The 17,789-nt window shown below is 40.8% G+C and overlaps 1 protein-coding gene across 1 annotated transcript; it reads left to right on the top strand.

Moving 5' to 3' along the window:
- Positions 1-9,503: 9,503 nt before the first annotated feature.
- LOC103705166 (monocopper oxidase-like protein SKU5) lies at positions 9,504-16,945 on the top strand. The gene is made up of 11 exons (XM_008788790.6): positions 9,504-9,596; positions 9,723-10,211; positions 11,567-12,205; positions 12,391-12,500; positions 12,588-12,858; positions 12,953-13,091; positions 13,557-13,923; positions 14,463-14,828; positions 14,922-15,000; positions 16,225-16,424; positions 16,551-16,945. The coding sequence occupies exons 3-11, from the start codon at positions 12,053-12,055 to the stop codon at positions 16,657-16,659; spliced, it is 1,794 nt and encodes a 597-aa protein (XP_008787012.4). The 5' UTR covers positions 9,504-9,596; positions 9,723-10,211; positions 11,567-12,052; the 3' UTR covers positions 16,660-16,945.
- Positions 16,946-17,789: the final 844 nt, after the last annotated feature.

The following is a 17,789-nucleotide window of genomic DNA, read 5'->3' as shown; positions in this document are numbered from 1 at the left end:
TCTTGGTGGATTGCTCAAGCGTGCAGTTTGATTAAAAAACATTTATTTCGCATTCTATAATTACACATGCCTTCAACTGATGTTTTAAGTGGGTGAGTGAGAGAGATTTGATAGAGCTTCCTCCTCTAGAGAGGACTATAAGCGAGGGTTCTAACATAAATATTTGATATTAATTCCTTTTCTAGGGTTCTTGGTGCCCTAATTAAATGTCAATGAGACTAGCATTCATGATGGTGATGCATTATTCTAGTATCTAGCTTGAGTGAATCTTGTTAACACGTTTTCTTTTCCGTACAATAATACAAAGTGGGCACTTTGCTGAAATTAATTATTTCTATATATTCGTGCTGTCGTGTGAGCTGAGTCATGCCATGTTGGTCATACGTATCTAAGGAAATAGATGTTTTAAGTTTTATATCATTAGTGGTGTACCCTAATTGCTTACAGTCCATTCTTGCTTCGTCAAAGTGAATAGGAATGTTTGTCCTCGCCCAAAAGACTAATGTTTAGGACCACATCACGTGTCACATGTGCTGATGGCTGCAGACCCAAAATAATGGAGGCCAAACCTGACGTGCACGACCCGTGTTCCTAAGGGGGCGTTTGGTAACCCCAACAGGATCCTCACGGTGATTCAAGATCCCCGGTGATTCGAATGCTGGGATGATTTGATCTCCGGTGATCTAAGATCAATGTGCTTGGTAGGTCATGGTCCAGTGATTAAAAATTTCTGGATATCCATGAGTAACTTGTTTGGTATGGTGCGGAAATTCAAGATCACTGGCTACATAATACCGTAAATACCCTTGATATATCTTAGATGAATTTTTTATGTATTTTTAATTCTCATGAATTAAAAATATAAGTCAATATACTAATTTCTATAATAGCTCCATAATTTTATCACATATTCTACTTTTAGTAGCCCTTATCATATATTTATTAATCATATAAAATATATTATAATAAAATATTAATATATTTATGAATATATTCTATAAAAATATATTTATTACTCCTATAAATTATTAATCTTATAAAATATGTTATTTTTCATTATAGAATTAATATTTTTATTTATACTTATAATAGATTTTTTAATACTAATATTTATTTTGATTAGAAAAATAAGGTAAATAGGAGTAATATAGTAATATATTAAATATTTTCATTATATAAATATAAAATATAACAATATATTTCTACTAGAATTTAAAATTATTCTTCAATAATAATAGGATAATAATATGATTAGTAATATATTATAATATAATACATATCATTAATATAATATATAATATCAATAATATATATATATATATATATATATATATATATATATATATATATATATATATATATATATATATATATATATATATATATATAACATTGATATAATATATTGATGGTATATTGATATATCCATTTTTTTGCTAACTTGAGGGGTATTTTTGTCTTTAACTTTCAATCCAGGATCACTGCCCTGGGGTGATCTTGGATTTCCGACCTCAAGGACGGGTATCCCATCACCGAGTTGGGGGATGATTTGAGGAGTGGAGGTGATTTAAGATCACCGCCACGTAGGATCACCGTGGTGCAACCAAACACGGTGATCTCATCACCTCCACCCACATCACTCTTGATCCTAGGACGATCACCCCATACCAAACGCTCCCTAAGTTTCTAATTCCGAACCTGCTTGATAGCCAAGGAACGCCGATAATTTTGCCTCTCTCAAGCTTCTATTCCCAAATTGACATTGATGCTATTGCACGTAATTGCTGCCTGAGCTAGCGAAAGATTAAAATCTACCCAAGAATTCGCATGATTGGCTGAAACTGATACAAATGGATGAGGCGTCCACGAGTCTTGGGGTAGTGCTTCATGTTTTTCAGATGCTTTTACAAAGAGAAGCAGCTTGGGCTTTCAACATCATAATTTCTGCAAAAACTCCAGCTTGTCCTCGTTTTGTTAAATCTGGACTCCATCTTTTATCGTCTTGTCTGTTGCATATGGAGCTGTCGGATTGGGGGCAATCCCCCCGGTTTTTACTGGAAGAATCCAAAAGACATTAAGACTTAAAGGCCAGGAAATGGAGATAAGGATGAGCTAAAATTAATGCTACTTGGTCTTTTAGAACACAGCCAACTTTGTCAGTTCTCGAACCTCGTCATGCAAAGCTCAGAAAAGCAATGGAGAAACGAATATTTCTTTCCAAAGAAATTTAAGCTTATAAGCTTGGAAGGTGATGGACAAAATATTGGCGACTTCGATCTTGGGCTAGATCGATCTTCTTTATTTCGGATATAAACTGAGAATAACTCCGGCGCCCCTGGCCGAAGAGTCAATAGTCGAGAAGCCAAACATCCGAAGAGAACAATTAGCACATGTCGACAAGGACTGACAATTCCAACAACCGACAGCCCTAACAGCTCGCAGTCGTGGCAGCACCACAGCATGCGCTCGACCAACGCTGCACGTCGCCCACGCAAACTGCTCTCGCGCCGCAATCATACTATCGGTCGTTACCTAACCATCAGCGTATTCCACATCAACCCAGGTAACGACAAAACGAGCTTCCCTATATAAAGGGGCGGCTTGGGGACCTCAGGGGGACAAAGGTAACATAATACACAGAGGATGATATTCTACTGAAATTTCTTCCATCTATACTGTTGTCTAAGGGTGCAAATAGGTCGGGTCGGATCATAAGTGACCCCGATCCAACCCAGTTCCTTATTCAAATCTTAATTGTGGACCCAGACCCAACCCAATAGAAGATCGGGCCGGGTCGGGTCCATTGCTAAATTTTTGACCCAACGGATCATTCGGGTCGGGTCGGTCCATGTATAACTCGGACCCAACTCAAAAAAATCGGATCCAGTTCGAGTCAACCCATCCATGGCTTCGCTCTTCCTGCTCTTCCTCCTTGTCGTCCCCTGCGCCGCCCTCTTCATCCTCCACTTGACAGCCGTCGTCTTCCCATGACGCATCCGGATCCCCATCAAGGGCCACCACGTCCTCATCACCGGCAGGTCTAGCGGCACCGGCCTCGCCCTCGCCCTCGCCCGCCGCGCAGCTGCAGAGGGCGCTCGCATCTCCATCCTCGCCTGCAACCCCCACCCCCACCCCCCACCCCCACTACCGCCCGCTTCCAGGAGGCCCACGACGTCATCCAACTCGCCACTAGCGTCGATGCCGCCGCCCTCGCCACCAACGTCCGGGACCCCACCACCTAGCTCGGGCCCTTGAGGAGGCTGGCCCCATCAATGCTCTCATTTGCAACCAGGGCGTGCTCGTGCTTGTGCCCCAGGAACTGGAGGCCGGGTTGCTAGAGGACGCTTCATGGTGGAGCCGTGGAGGTCAACCTCATAGGCTCTCTCCACCTCATTAAAGCCACCCACCTCGATCGCCATGAAGGCTAGAGCAGGGAGACCAGCTTCCCTGCCTCCATCGCCCTCATGTCCTTGCAGACCGGCCAGATCCCATCTACAAGCTCTCCCTCTCTCTCCCTCTCCCTCTCCCTCTCCCACCCTTCCTCTCTCTCCCGTGCCTTCGTCGCCCATCCGATTGCCCCTCCCCCTTGCCTAAGCCTCCTTCACGGTACTAGAAACCCTCATGAGTAGTGAGTCGCGGGCCTCGCAGCCTCGCTTTCTATTTTATAAATGCTCATTCAGCTTTGGGCCTTTGGCCTCTAAGGCATGAGCGTGATTTCAATGTTTACATGGATACAGAGCTTGTGCTAGGCCTTAAGAGAACTTATTTGCACCCATACAGGCCGCAGCTCATAGGCCTAAATAATTTTACAAATTCGAACCAGATCGTGTTGGGGCAGGTCGTAAGATTGAAAACCTAAAATTACTCAAATTTCAAATGGGTCGGATCGGACCCAATTTAGTAAACTCAGACCCAACTTGAAAAATAGAATGGGTCCTATTTTAGGATCCAACCCGGCTCCACAAGTTTTCCAAAATAGATCGGGTCATGGGTCAACCTGACCCATTTATAGCTTTACTGTTTCTCTCTATTCTGATTTAGATATCAGGGGGTCCTCCGTCGGAAACTCTCCGACAAACGGACTTCCACCTTTGGAGGAGTTCCACTTTTTCGTATCTTAGCCAGCTTGTTCAGCTCGTCTCTAGTTGACCTCAAGGTCGTTTAAGCTACACTCCGACCTTGATTCCAGATAAGAGATAAGAAAAAGTAATGATTACTTTTCCAAGATCCTTCTCTTTCAAGTCGGAAAGCCTCAAATTGTGCTCTGATTTTTTTTGCTTAAAGTACAGCGAATATGATTGTCCGCGAGATGCCTTGTGTTGATAAGATCTTCCCGCCGTTTACATAGGCACCCGTTCTTAAAGTATACAAAGTTGGGGATTGGCTACTAGTTTATGTGGGATTATCTGGAGCTCCCCCACAAACAAAAATGGCTTAAACTTCTGAAACTTGAACACTGTGAGCATGCAAATCCTCTGTAGCTTCTCAAGCATGAATATTTACACATCACCGATGGTTGGTGTCCAACATAACACCAATACACACTTAATCAGAGGGTTACCTTAAAGCATTACAGTTCTCAGAATTATGCGTAATCTCGTCTATTATGTCTATTATGGCATATACAATATTGGATATCATAACTGCTACATATTGCATGCACAATTTTAGTATAATTTTTTTATAGAGTTTTATAAAACACATAATCTATTTTTTTATAATATTTTCTGTGGGATTTTGTCAATTTTTCGCGTCCCATGCTGACATCTCATTAATTAAAAACTTTTCCTCAACCCATCGGCCCTCGCCCCTTTTCTTCCCCCCTAATGCCCTATTTTCTTTTGAGGCTCGGAGGGGCTACTCTCTATGTGTCTACCTTGTGTCCACCTCCCGCTTGGATTAGAGACCAGACTCTATAAAAAGGTTCAGGTTCTACTTTTCGTAAAAAAAATTATTGATCTTTTTTCACGACGTCAACCAGATTCTATCATGCACAGATCTTCAAGCACTTTAAACTCTTTCATTCATCTGTTCACACAAATCTCAAAATAGTAATTGCCCAATCCAATGTTGGATTCACGTGAAGGAAAGTGAATGGTTCATCTGCTCGCGGAACTTGAGGTTTATATATACGTGGATAGAATCGGTGCCTTGCCATGGACTGTACCTTGGGAGCCAACCAATGTTCAGTGGTCCAATTAACAATGTCTCCCCCTTTTCTGCTTTGAAAGGTTTATTTTGGGCGTCAGCCCATGAACCTGCGCTGGTGGCCTGGTGCTGTCCATGCAGCGAGCTTGATGTTGGCCGTTAGGTTACCTTTTGAGGGTCAATTGAGCTCCACTCACCGTTTCACAGTAGCCGTGCTCGTGAGGAGATCTTTTCACGTTCTCTTCCCACTTTTAGCGCTTAAAAGTTAAGAAGACGTGGTTACCTTTTAAATTCACGACCAGAAATGCCTTTTACCATCTTTTCCCACTTTTGAGCAAAGCTGTCAATGACTTTCCCTCAAGTTCACTCCGGCAATTTGCTTAAAAGTAAAGTCTAATGCTGCAAGCTGTTTTGGAACTAAAGTTGTGATGATCCGTACGGACATGTATTTTGACCCACATCAGTTATTTACTAGGTAGATCTTGGATACTTATATAGGATTAAAAAATCCAAATAATACCTACCAGTTAGCCATTTTAGGTGAGATCCTATATTATTACAGATGGTATCATAACTGATTCGGCTTATAACCTATGTGGACTAGGGGATACTGTATCACGAATCCATTGGAACAGATCATAGGCTGATCGTTGTGTTTGTGATTAAATTTGAATGGATTTGAACCCTTAGCCTGACGAGGACGTTAGGACTTAAACATGGAGAGTATGTGAGGACCTGTGTAGACATATGTTTAGTTTCATAGCGGTTATTTGCTGGGTAGATCTTGAGTACTTATAAATGATTAAGGAACTCAAATAACACCTTCCGGTTAGCCATTTTGGATGAGATCCTGAATTGTTAGAAAAAATGGTGGTGGCAGGGTCATACTTGTTTCCATTCTTATCATCACTCTATTTAGACATGACTGGAGCCTAAGCAAACTTTTTTGGCATTGTTGGTTTGCTGTTGCCATGCCTTTGATTAACTTCCCAAAGTTACAAATCATTCATTAAGTAAAGATCAAGCAACATATGAAAAGTATATGCTTGTTTTTAAAGTTTGCAAACGCTATTAATCTATAGCAACTTCTCTTTATCTTCAGTAGGTTGTGTTCATGGCTAGTTGAGGAAGTTAAAAGGAAACATTTTTAAAGATTGCCTCGTAGCTAGTAATCCATTATATATCCCCAGCAGATTGCTTTCATTAGCATGCATGCTCCCAAGGAGGCAGCTTAATTTGAAAGTATAGAATTGAAATAGTTCTTGACCGTTATCAAACGTTTGGTCGGATGCTATAACCCTTAGCGGTCGTAGCAAGAAGGATGTCGACCCTCACTTGGATCCCTGATGTATGAATCTTTGGTTCCGCGAGTGGTTTCTTGGTCTATCCTGGAACCTGGGCTCCAACCTAGGTAGGGGGAGGGGCAGTAGAGGGCAAAGGATAAGACTCATTTGTGGAAGAAAATATTAGTCTAAAACTCATTTCACAAACTTTTTCATTGTGTCATAACAAATGAAACTCTAAAGATAAAGTTGCAGATCAAGTCCTGCAAGATTATTGGGCGTCTGAACCAGCCCACCACTTTACCATTTCGTGACAGGTTTTAGATGCAAATGAATCTCAAATCTAGCATTTTCACCACTTCTATATAAGTGTTGGCCAGTATCTTTTTTCATGTGGCCTAATTGTGTTGGTAAAATCAAACTTGCATTAGATATTCTGCATCCAGAATTTGATTTTTTGCATCTAATAATAGCTCATCCTTGCTTCACACCACCCCTTCTTCAAACTTCAAGTTTATAGAAGCAGAAGTCCTGAGTTAATAACAAAAATTTTGCTTATACTCATTGTTAATTCCACATCTTCTGGATATTTTTGCCCCGAGTCTTGCACTTTACTGACCTTTTAACCCTTGCCCCTCCATCGCTGATCCCGGACCAGTCAAGTCTTCAGCAAGAAGTCGTCAGATCCTGAATCTTATCAGTTGTTACGCCAAGGATTATGTTCTTCTGCAATCCTAGTTATGTTTAAACAATCAACAAAAACTAGTGGAAGGGCTGATTTGCATACACAAAAAGTTTCACAATTTTTTTAATATAAATGTGAAAAAGATAGAGATTAATATGCAATATAGGAGGTTCGAGCATAAGCTAAAAAAGCATGGTCCACCCATCTGTTTTTTCCCATGACATTGTATACGTCCATAAAGTTTTGGAGAGTTACATTTATTTGATTTACAAGGAAGAGCATGCATGGGCCTGCTGGAGGCCAACGGCCTATATATAGATATGAACCTCTTCCCAAAAATGAAAATGTTGAATGCATGCTGGTTAATTGCCAAGTGCATGGATCCTCTCTGAAGCACGGTATACACCGTAGAGTCCGATGCAGTGCTCGACGGCCATCTTCAGAAGATGGACGGCCATTAAATAAGGCGCTCTTTTCTGCCATATATGGCGTGTCTTGTTTGATGACCATTCATTTTTTGATGGCAGCTATCGAGTGCTACATCAGACTTTGCGGTGCAAACCATACATTGTTTCCAAGCACATCAAAACCATTCAGCTTAATCTTGACCTAGCCCGAAATTTCTGTATTTTCTTGAGACACTCTTGGCATCGCTTTGGTGGCTCCATTTGCATCATAAAGACCTATTGATAGTTAAATTAATCATCCTGAAAGGACCACATGATGAGCCAATATGCTTTCTAACACCAGTCAAAACTTTTGGAAATGGGTTTTGACATCAAAATTTCTGTAGCTCGTCATCTTGAGTTCCTCGTAGCTCCAAGAGACTGCCAACGTAAGAGTCCAGCATGATGACTCTAATAGAGGCACCTGTGTGGCCGCAGCAGAAGAAAGTAGAGGGGCCAGGTAAACAAGCTAAACAAGCACGCAGGACGGAAATATTAGGAGCGGCTCAATAAATTTGGAGGCCTAAAGCGAACTCATTAATAATAATAATATATGCATTTGAAAATTATTTGGGGGCCCCAATGTATTTAGAGCTAAGAGCCTTTTGGAAGCCTCAATGTATTTATAGCTAAGAGACTTTAGGCCGGAGCCTTAGATGACTGCCTCAGTTGCCTAAGGATTGAGCCGGTCCTGGAAAAAATTTAGATCCAACAAGTCGGAAATAAAATCAGACATGTTTGTTGACGAGCCTATCAGAGATTCTAGGATTGTTTCTCTAAATGTTGTAGTGAGAGGAGTTAAACAAAAAGTTTGTACATGGAATATATTCAATAAATACCATAAGGATTCATTCTATTGTTCTCCAATTTGAAGGATTAGTTTTCTAAAATGCCAAGGCTTGCCAAGACTTCACTCATAAAATAAAAAAAAATCATGCAGGGCCGCATTGTATGGACTTACAAACATGCCCATGATTGTCCTGTGAAATATATTGACTTCTGCCTATTTCATTGTCCTGTGAAATCTTGTGGTTCACCAAAATCTTTGAGACAATTCATGACCGCTCCTTATCTTTCTTCAGCATATGCATTGTGAAGTGTTTCCTTTATTCTAATTGTGTGCACAACATTCTTGTTTGCAACGGAGGTAATAAACCAAGTAGGATTATCCTTCTATTGAAAGAGGATATTGTCTCACCATCGCCATCAACCGTGCTATTGTCATTAACTTGATAATTAGATCATCACCTGAGGGTTAGTCTAACTGAAGGTGCAACTCAACTCATTTTGGTTGGACGGAAGACTAATCAAATCTCATTAGGATGCATCAAACAACCCAAAACAGATAGACCAAAAGTATTTTTTTGGGCCGTGACATCCTCCTATTCGACATAGCCTATGGGCCGAGTTCACTCTGATACTATTTTTAACAATTCAGGACCTCATCCAAAATAGCTAACCGAAAGATATTTTTTAGGTTTTTTAGTCCTGTATAAGTACTGAGGATTTTCTCGATGTATAACTAATATAAAACTAAATACACGCCGACATGATTGCTCACAATGCAAAATTAACATTCGTTGTTCAGAATCTGTCGCTTTTGTAAGCCTGAGAGCATCCTAACGACAAAACATGGGAATGCAGCAATCGGCATGCGAGCTCCCATCACCGCAGCCCAGCCCGGTGGAAGCTCCAGCGGTGATCAGCAAATGCCAACCGTTTGACCAATAAGAATCGAGAAATTAGAGATCCATAGACCATAGTGGTGGTACTTTATAACCTTTGTTGGTAGCTAATATTTAAACTTGTGGCGTTTACGTCGTTTGCCGGTGAATGATGACTAAAGTTTCCTTTTCTTGTGATAGATTGGAAGGTGTAGCTCATCGATGCGAGCAGTTTCCTTGAAGGAAAACGCAGTCTCACAGAGCTCTGTACTAGCGGACGTGCTTCACGGAGCAAGCGCTGGATCTTGGCTTTTTTTGAAAACCTTTTGGCAGCTCTCTGCAGTCCTGGATGAGTGCGAGTTTTACCAAGGTAAGTCGCAAGCCTTGAGCCTACGGACCGTTCTTGTCTCTCTTCTTTCCTCCAACGGCCCGCTTCCACAAGGTTAAGATTAAACAAGCCCCATCGTCTGTTTCATTTGAAAATTTATATCAGCAGACAAAACCTTCAGTGGTGGACCAGATCCTGCCTAGTTGCAGGCGGAAATCGCATCATTAAAGATGGCGTTTGTGTGGCGGAGCGGAGCGGGGAGGTGAGCACACTTCCGGTGAACAGACCGCGCCAGATCTACTGGCTGGACTCCGGACTCCGGTGGAAGTTAGTGCGGGGGCCCACAGTGCACATGCCTCTTCAGATGTAGCAAAGATCAAGAGTTCTATATCCAACATCACGTACCTAACCAACGAGCTACTTGCTGACACGTGTGGAGTTGCGAATGTTGGTAGCTCCGAATTGTTGATTACCATTCGGTGTGTACAGAAGTGCACAGCGGATCCTCCGCCGTTCCCACGGATCGGCGCCTTCTCCTGGCGATTCGCTGGCGTCGTCGTCGGCCAATCAGGATTCAGGATATTCTCCGCACTTTCAAGCCGTGGGTGCTCGAAGAGGAATACCATACGCCTCAATGCTCCAATCTTTGAGTGCCAAGTAAGTGACTTACCTTTGATTTTTTTTTTTTTTGATACAGGGGCAGCCCACAAATAATCCACAAATATAAAGTAACAGATACAAAATGAGTTCAAATAATTTCTTCAGAATCTCTCCAAGTAAGTGACCTCCACCTATGATTTAAGGGCATGATCCAGGTATGCTCCAAAGCATCGAGTTGTAACTTTGATGATTTGTATTTTCCATAGTATAGTCAGCCATGCAAACCTCAAAGTTTGTTGTTCATTAATTGAAGATGGAGGTTAAAGTTGAAATTTATTCCTGTCCGATGGAGAGGCATTGCAAGTAGTGGACCCAAAGTTTTGATAGCATATACCTCATCAACTGTCTTATTGAATGACTTGAAACAAGATAATAAAGGACAAATAGGACCAAGATAGAACAAACGGGGTGATGCATCAATCACATAAATTTATAATAGTCACAAATTTGATGTTTATAAATAGCTTCTTTATAAGGAGAGAGTGAGGAGGATGAGCGTTACTAGAGCAGTATTAAATGCAACTGAAACTTGATCTTGGAGACATGAGAATCCTTCGGAATTAAATTCAACATTTTTATATGATCAAGAATGTTTTAGATCTTAAGCTTAGCTATGAGAAAGCAAACAATTGGAATTGCCTACTTTTGGTTGAGTATAAGTTGTAGATCCTCACCACTTCTCTATGTCCTTGGTTGTTAGCTGAAGCGTGCCACTACGGCCAGGTCAGGGTTCCAATAGTGATGGAGAGGGAGAGAGGAAAAACAAAGAATGAGGCACTTCAAATATGAACTACGTGAAATTGACAAATGCCTCGCATGAGTGGATGTGATTGAGAGGCAATTGATTATTATGGAGTGCCACACCAATCGAGGAAGAACAAATTTTGCAACAAGTTTGAGCCTAGTAGCCTTTTTCTTTAAAATCAACCATCTTGGTCCGTCTCGTCTCACATGAGCTCAAGTCTCACAGCCAATATAAATATATATAAATATATATATATATATACATATATATATATATATAGAGAGAGAGAGAGAGAGAGAGAGAGAGAGAGAGAGAGAGAATCTCATAGGCATAATTTTTCTTTCCAGTTTTTCTGCAACTAAGAAATTTGGTCAAACAAGCATCTCATATTTTATTTATTTATTATCAAAAAGCCATTTAGTTTTGAAGATTTTAGGTACTTTAACCCTTGGTCCCATGGCTCGACTAAGTTCCAAACAATATATGCATTTGATATTATATATATATATATATATATATATATATATATATATATATATATATATATATATATATATATATATATATTCGAGTTTGTCTAAATTTACTTACTCCTCCTTCATTTCAGCAATCCTCGAAACCATCCATCATTGCATGGGGGCCAATTGCAGGCTTTTAGACTGTAGGTGAGCACCAGTTTGCTGTCCATGGAATAATTCATTGTACAAAAACTTAGACCATCCATCACCTTGCTCATCTTTCGTTGAACGGGTTTAATCAGTAAAAAAACTTTATCACAGTCCAAGCAGCAGGTAGCTAACACCAGACCTCACTGCTCTCCGTACTCCAACTAGGGGAGCAGCCTGCGAGGCACTCTGATTGCGGCAGCACACTTTGCTCCTTTACGTTGTCCTTCTCATCCCTCCGCCATTCCTCTCTCTCTCTACTCAACCCTCTTCACTCCTTCGCAACACGCCCCCATTTGCACGCGAAGGGCGAGCAGCCGGTAATGTGAATCCCAGGCACTCCGACTGGTAAGCAGGCGACCGCGTCTTACTTCCCCCTCTTCTCTCCGGTTCCTTGGACTACCCTGGAGGTGCGGTCAGATAGTAGAATGGCGGAGCGGTGGCGTATTCCGGCGGCATTGGTGGCGGCGGTGGTCTGGGCGTCGATGGTGGCGGTCCCCTGCTCCGCCGAAGATCCCTACGCCTACTTCGACTGGGACGTCTCCTACGTCACCGCCGCCCCCCTTGGCGTCAAGCAGCAGGTCTGCCTCTTCCCTCTGTTTCTTTTTTCTTTTTTTTTCATAAATGACCTGTCGACGTAATTTTTGGAATCCATTCATCAATTGAAACTATTTTTTTTACTTAAAGCCTTTTTTTTTTTAGTTCCTCGTTTTTATTCTTTTAACTTTTTCCTTTCCTCCAATCCTTTTCTCTTTGTTGGTGGCAGGTCATAGCTATCAACGGCCAGTTCCCCGGTCCAATCGTCAACGTGACGACGAACTGGAACATTGTCGTCAACGTTCTTAACGATCTCGATGAGGATCTCCTCCTCACTTGGTAGTACCGACCGTTAGCCTCTCAACCCCCTTAAAATTTCTCATGGTGATGAGCACCGGATCTTTAAATCTTTTATGGTGGCTATAGGGATGGCATCCAGCAACGCAAGAATTCTTGGCAAGACGGAGTGTCGGGCACGAACTGCCCCATCCCATCAGGCTGGAACTGGACATACCAATTCCAGGTGAAGGACCAGATTGGGAGCTTCTTCTACTTCCCCCCTCTGAACTTCCAGCGAGCGGCCGGTGGGTTCGGCGGGATCACGATCAATAACCGGGATGTCATCGCCGTGCCCTTCGGGAAGCCGGACGGGGACATCACCCTTTTCATTGGGGATTGGTATATCAGGAACCATACGGTCAGTACAATTGCGAAACTTTAACAAAGAATGCCTGATATGAACTACTGGATTTTGGCTCAAGAAGCTTGACGGGAAGTTTTGGGTGGTTTAGGACCTGAGGAAGGCTCTTAATGAAGGAAAAGATCTTGGGATGCCAGATGGTGTTCTTATGAATGGGAAGGGCCCGTATCGATACAATAAGACACTTGTTCCGGCTGGTATCGACTACGAGTCTATCAATGTTCATCCTGGTAATTAGTCTTCCTGTTAATGATTCTATATTTCTGTGGATATGAGGCATTTTCTGGTTCTGCCATTTAGTTTTGTGATATGCTGAGTTGGTGCTTTTATTCCTGATAGGAATTTTATGTATAGCCTAGAAACTCTACTCCATCATCCATTTAAGCTGAGACTGATGTTTCTATAGCAATTTTCATAAATTATGCACAAATAGCCTATCTGCTTCATTCCATCAAGAACAAAAAAAAGGAAAGAAAAAGAAAAAACTGTGAGTCAAAAGTTAATACCGTATCTTGAATTTAGTCCTCGACCAAATGGATAGAATGTAACATGTACTGCAATAGTTATATACTTGGTTATATTAGAAGTTCACAAAAGCATATATATATATTGGCACAAATTTAAGGAACTAAAAATCTTGTATGCTTTTCTGATTTAGGCATATGATGGCTGACTATGATTTGGCCTTGGAGCAGGCAAAACATACCGTTTCCGTGTGCACAATGTTGGCATCTCTACTAGTCTGAACTTCAGAATCCAGAATCATAACATGCTGCTTGTGGAGACAGAAGGCTCGTACACTGTGCAACAGAATTACACCAACCTAGATATTCATGTGGGGCAGTCATACTCCTTCTTGGTTACAATGGATCAGAATGCGAGTAGCGATTACTACATTGTGGCAAGTGCTAGGTTTGTAAATGAGTCACGTTGGGTAAGAGTTACTGGTGTTGCCATTCTGCACTATTCAAATTCCAAAGGCAAAGCATCCGGTCCTCTTCCAGATCCTCCTCAAGATTTCTACGACAAGACTTACTCAATGAATCAGGCAAGATCCATCAGGTCTGTGTACGTTGTCGAATATGGTTCATTTGCAGGTGTAGCTTGGCTGTTTTTCCTAAAAATTTTGGTATCTGTGCTCCTGCTTGTTCATCATAAAATGGCATTCATGGATTATATCACTTTGCCACTTTATATCTGCATTCGTGGATTATATCACTTTGCCACTTTATATTTGTGACTATGTAGGCTCTTGTTTTTGACCATGTCTATATCAGAGCCTGTTTATAGATAAAGCATATATGACTGATCTCTGGTATTTACAATGATTTTTATTGTCCTTCCACCCACAGTTTTTTTTAATCACTTCTTGTTAGATAGGTGGACCTTGTTGGTGTATTGAGAAGAGATTTGGTTCTTATCTCACCTTAAGTGGCGTTGATGGGAGATTTGGGTACTTCTATTTTTTTCCTTCTCTCTCTTTTCTGAAAGAAAATGAAGGGAGAGTCGGCTCCCTCGCTACCTGCATGTTTACTTGTTTCTCCTGCTTGTCATATATGACTTCCTAGCCTTCATTCTGAGAGTTCATTGTACTCTATCAGGTGGAATCTAAGTTCTGGTGCTGCACGGACCAATCCTCAGGGATCTTTCAGATATGCTTCAATCAATGTGACCCAGTTGTATGTGTTGAAAAACACACCACCGGTGGTTATTAATGGAAAAAGTCGATCTACAATCAATGGAATTTCATATTCTCCTCCTGCAACACCACTGAGGCTTGCTGATCTGTATAATATCGAGGGAGTATACACACTTGATTTTCCCACAAGGCCACTCAAGGGTGCTTCTAAGATTGGAAGATCAGTGATCAATGGTACATTCAGGGGATTCATGGAAATCGTATTTCAGAACAATGATACTAAAGTTCAGAGTTACCATATGGATGGATATTCATTTTTTGTTGTTGGGTAAGGACTGCATCACAGTTCATATTTAAATGTGTACATATGCATGTGTTCACTTATCTTGCTGCTAACAGCATGGGCTTCTGTTAATTGCAGGATGGACTATGGAGAGTGGACAGAAGATAGCAGAGGAACATATAATAAAGGGGATGGTGTAGCACGCTGCACGACACAGGTGTAGAGCTTGAAACTTTCCTCATTCTCATGCAATTGGATACAAAGATTAAGTTATCATCCTTATGTATTCTTGAATCTGCTTGTTTATGAATCATCAAAATTACCTGATAGTTTGATTATTTTTCATTTTTTTTTGTTAACGCCATCAGCTTGAGCTTCTTAAGATGGGTTTGTTTTATAGTGATACTTGTGATGCATCTAATACATCTGTGCTATTCAATTTAGCAATGCTCCTTACAAAAACTTTATTGACCGAGATATCAATTGGCTACTTGAATAGTATTTTTGGAACTTTTAAAGGTCACCAAATATTATCCTACTTCTGGATGTGAAGCATTTTATTTTATATACTTTTTATTTGATTCTAATATAAAGAAGTTTTTCTGGATCTAGCCAACTGCTTTTTTATTTCAGAATTTCAGCAGTAGTATTTTGCCTCTTTTTTCATTTTTATTTTTTTTAAGAACTAGCTTGGGAAGCCAGTGCTCCAGCCTAAATCAGGGCCATGGATTTGAACCTATGTCACTGGTACCCAACACCGAGTAACTTTACCATCTCAAGGAGTTTTCACTAGTCGATGATGATACTCTTGTTAGATCCTAGGTATTCTTGGTTTGAAACCTACTAGCATGAATTATTAGAGCTAATGCCTTTTTACCTGCTAGTTCAGAACTTGCATATTTCCTTTTTACCTTCCAGTTTCCATTTTTCAAACTAGTGTTTGGCATATGAAATGAACTTAAGAGAAGGACGGATTGCTATCTTTTCCTGAGCAACGCATGCGAAATTGGACTGTTTTTCAAAATTCAGAAGTGGCTGAATAAGACATGTTACTAGGTGGTGGGGTTCCTATAGCAATAATCAGGATTTCGTCGGCTTTAAACAGTGTGGGGGCTGCAAGGCCAGATTTTCTGGGTGTTCATGTCATTGTTTTGATTGGTTGAATTTATTATAGTATTCAGTACCTAGTATCCAGTTTTATAACATAGTCTTTGAAAATACTCCTAGATGCACGATATGTTCTTTCTGTATGATTTGTAGCACACAAACTATCAAGGTCGCTGTTAATTGCTCTATCATTCCTATGTATGAATGCTTTTTATAAGAAATGTGTCATTTTGTATACTGGGAATCAGGAACATGCTGAAATGTTGCTTACTGTGATATCCTAACTGTGGAGACAATGATCACTTAGTAACATGTCTGCCCGCATTATTCTCAGGTTTTCCCAGGAGCATGGACTGCAATCTTAGTCTCTCTGGACAATGTGGGATTCTGGAATGTGCGAGCGCAGAATCTTGACTCATGGTACCTTGGGCAGGAAGTCTACGTAAGGGTTGTCAATCCAGAAATGACCAACAAAACAGAGTTGCCTGTGCCAGATAATGCCCTTTATTGCGGTCGCCTCCAAAAGTATCAGAAGTATGTCAACAAAACCTGCATACTTTATCTTCTTGCTAGAAGATAGGCTTGCTAACATGATGCATGTATTCTTGTTGCTTGAAGTTTACAATTACTGATATTTTGGTTACTTTCAAAAATTTTCAGTGAGCAGACTCCTCATCACAAAGCAACTTCATCTTCTTCAACCACCTATATAAGAGGCATTTTGCTCATTCTGATGCTGCTTCTGGTTTCGGTTGCTGTGCTGCCATAAAAAAGTCCAATTTTCTTGTGAGGAACATTACCCCATGAGCAATTATGTGGTTGAGTTTGTAGGTTGTGCATCTTTTGCTATGGATGTGTTCTCTGTGATTTATAACTTGTTTCCTGGATTGTGCCCATCTAATTTTCAGTTTGGGTTATTTAGGGGGACCAACCATTCTTTCAACCTTGTGTTTATGTACCTGTTATTTATAGCTTCCATTCTGTGTGGCTATGTAATACAAGCTTCGGTGTCGATCTTAAATGAAATTGCATCCGCTGGCTAGCGTTTCCATCTATATTTTAATTCTTTGATCTTTTTTGCTTCCACTGGCTATGTTGTTGGTTTTCACAGCGAACTGTGGATAAGAAACAGAAAGGAGTGCTGGCGTTTCTTCAGATTGGGATACGGGAGGCATGCATGCGAGCTGTTCATGTCCGCTCGTATAGCTATCTCAACAAATAATTAACAAAACACGATGGTCTCTATTTACTCGTATAGCTATTCATGTTCCTTCCGCTGAAGCGGTTTATAAGTAATTGTAACGCTTCTATTTACTCTCTTCTGTTTATGAAGTTAGAACAATTTAAGCTCTTGCTAGTTCTGAAAATCAATAATGAGATGGAAAAGTTTCATTCTTATCATATCTCTTCCTGAGGGATTAGAAGCATTTTCATCTCAGCAAGCAAATAAGAGATCAAAAACAATATTAGTCTGCACATGGTAACTCCAAACTTTAGTCTCAAACTACGGCCTTTATAGAACTTCTGGGATACATGTAAGTGGTATGTAGTTGTATGATGCATTATAGACACTATAATGATGTAATATCTGTTTCAATAATATATCTGCTTATTTTATTTTTTTTTTGGTACAATGGCCGCTCACACAGCTCTTGCATGAGTATAGCCTATAGAGTCAAGAGAAAGGAGATGATGCAGAGATGAATGGGCAGCTATATAACTATGTTCGGAAGAACTTTCTCGAATGTTGAGCAGCAAAAGAGGCAACTCAATCTGCGGCCTTATTCGGCATATATGAAGAGCCTGAAAGGAGCCGCAATCTCTCACGAGCCTATAAATGTCACATGCAAGTAACGGGTGTCCATCCCTCCCATCAGACTTTGTCCCATATTAACTTGA

Source organism: Phoenix dactylifera, chromosome 3, assembly GCF_051530095.1.
Source record: "Phoenix dactylifera cultivar Ajwa chromosome 3, Ajwa_hap1_PhDact_Kaust_v1.1, whole genome shotgun sequence".
Taxonomy (NCBI): domain Eukaryota; kingdom Viridiplantae; phylum Streptophyta; class Magnoliopsida; order Arecales; family Arecaceae; genus Phoenix; species Phoenix dactylifera.
This window is presented reverse-complemented; position numbering and strand designations above follow the sequence as displayed.

Bases quoted from the DNA above. Each gene is read 5' to 3' on its own strand.
- LOC103705166 (XM_008788790.6), top strand. From the start codon at position 12,053: ATGGCGGAGCGGTGGCGTATTCCGGCGGCATTGGTGGCGGCGGTGGTC. The intron at 13,092-13,556 runs GTAATTAGTCTT...GCCTTGGAGCAG, and splicing joins GTCTATCAATGTTCATCCTG to GCAAAACATACCGTTTCCGT. The intron at 16,425-16,550 runs GTATGTCAACAA...AAAAATTTTCAG, and splicing joins CGCCTCCAAAAGTATCAGAA to TGAGCAGACTCCTCATCACA.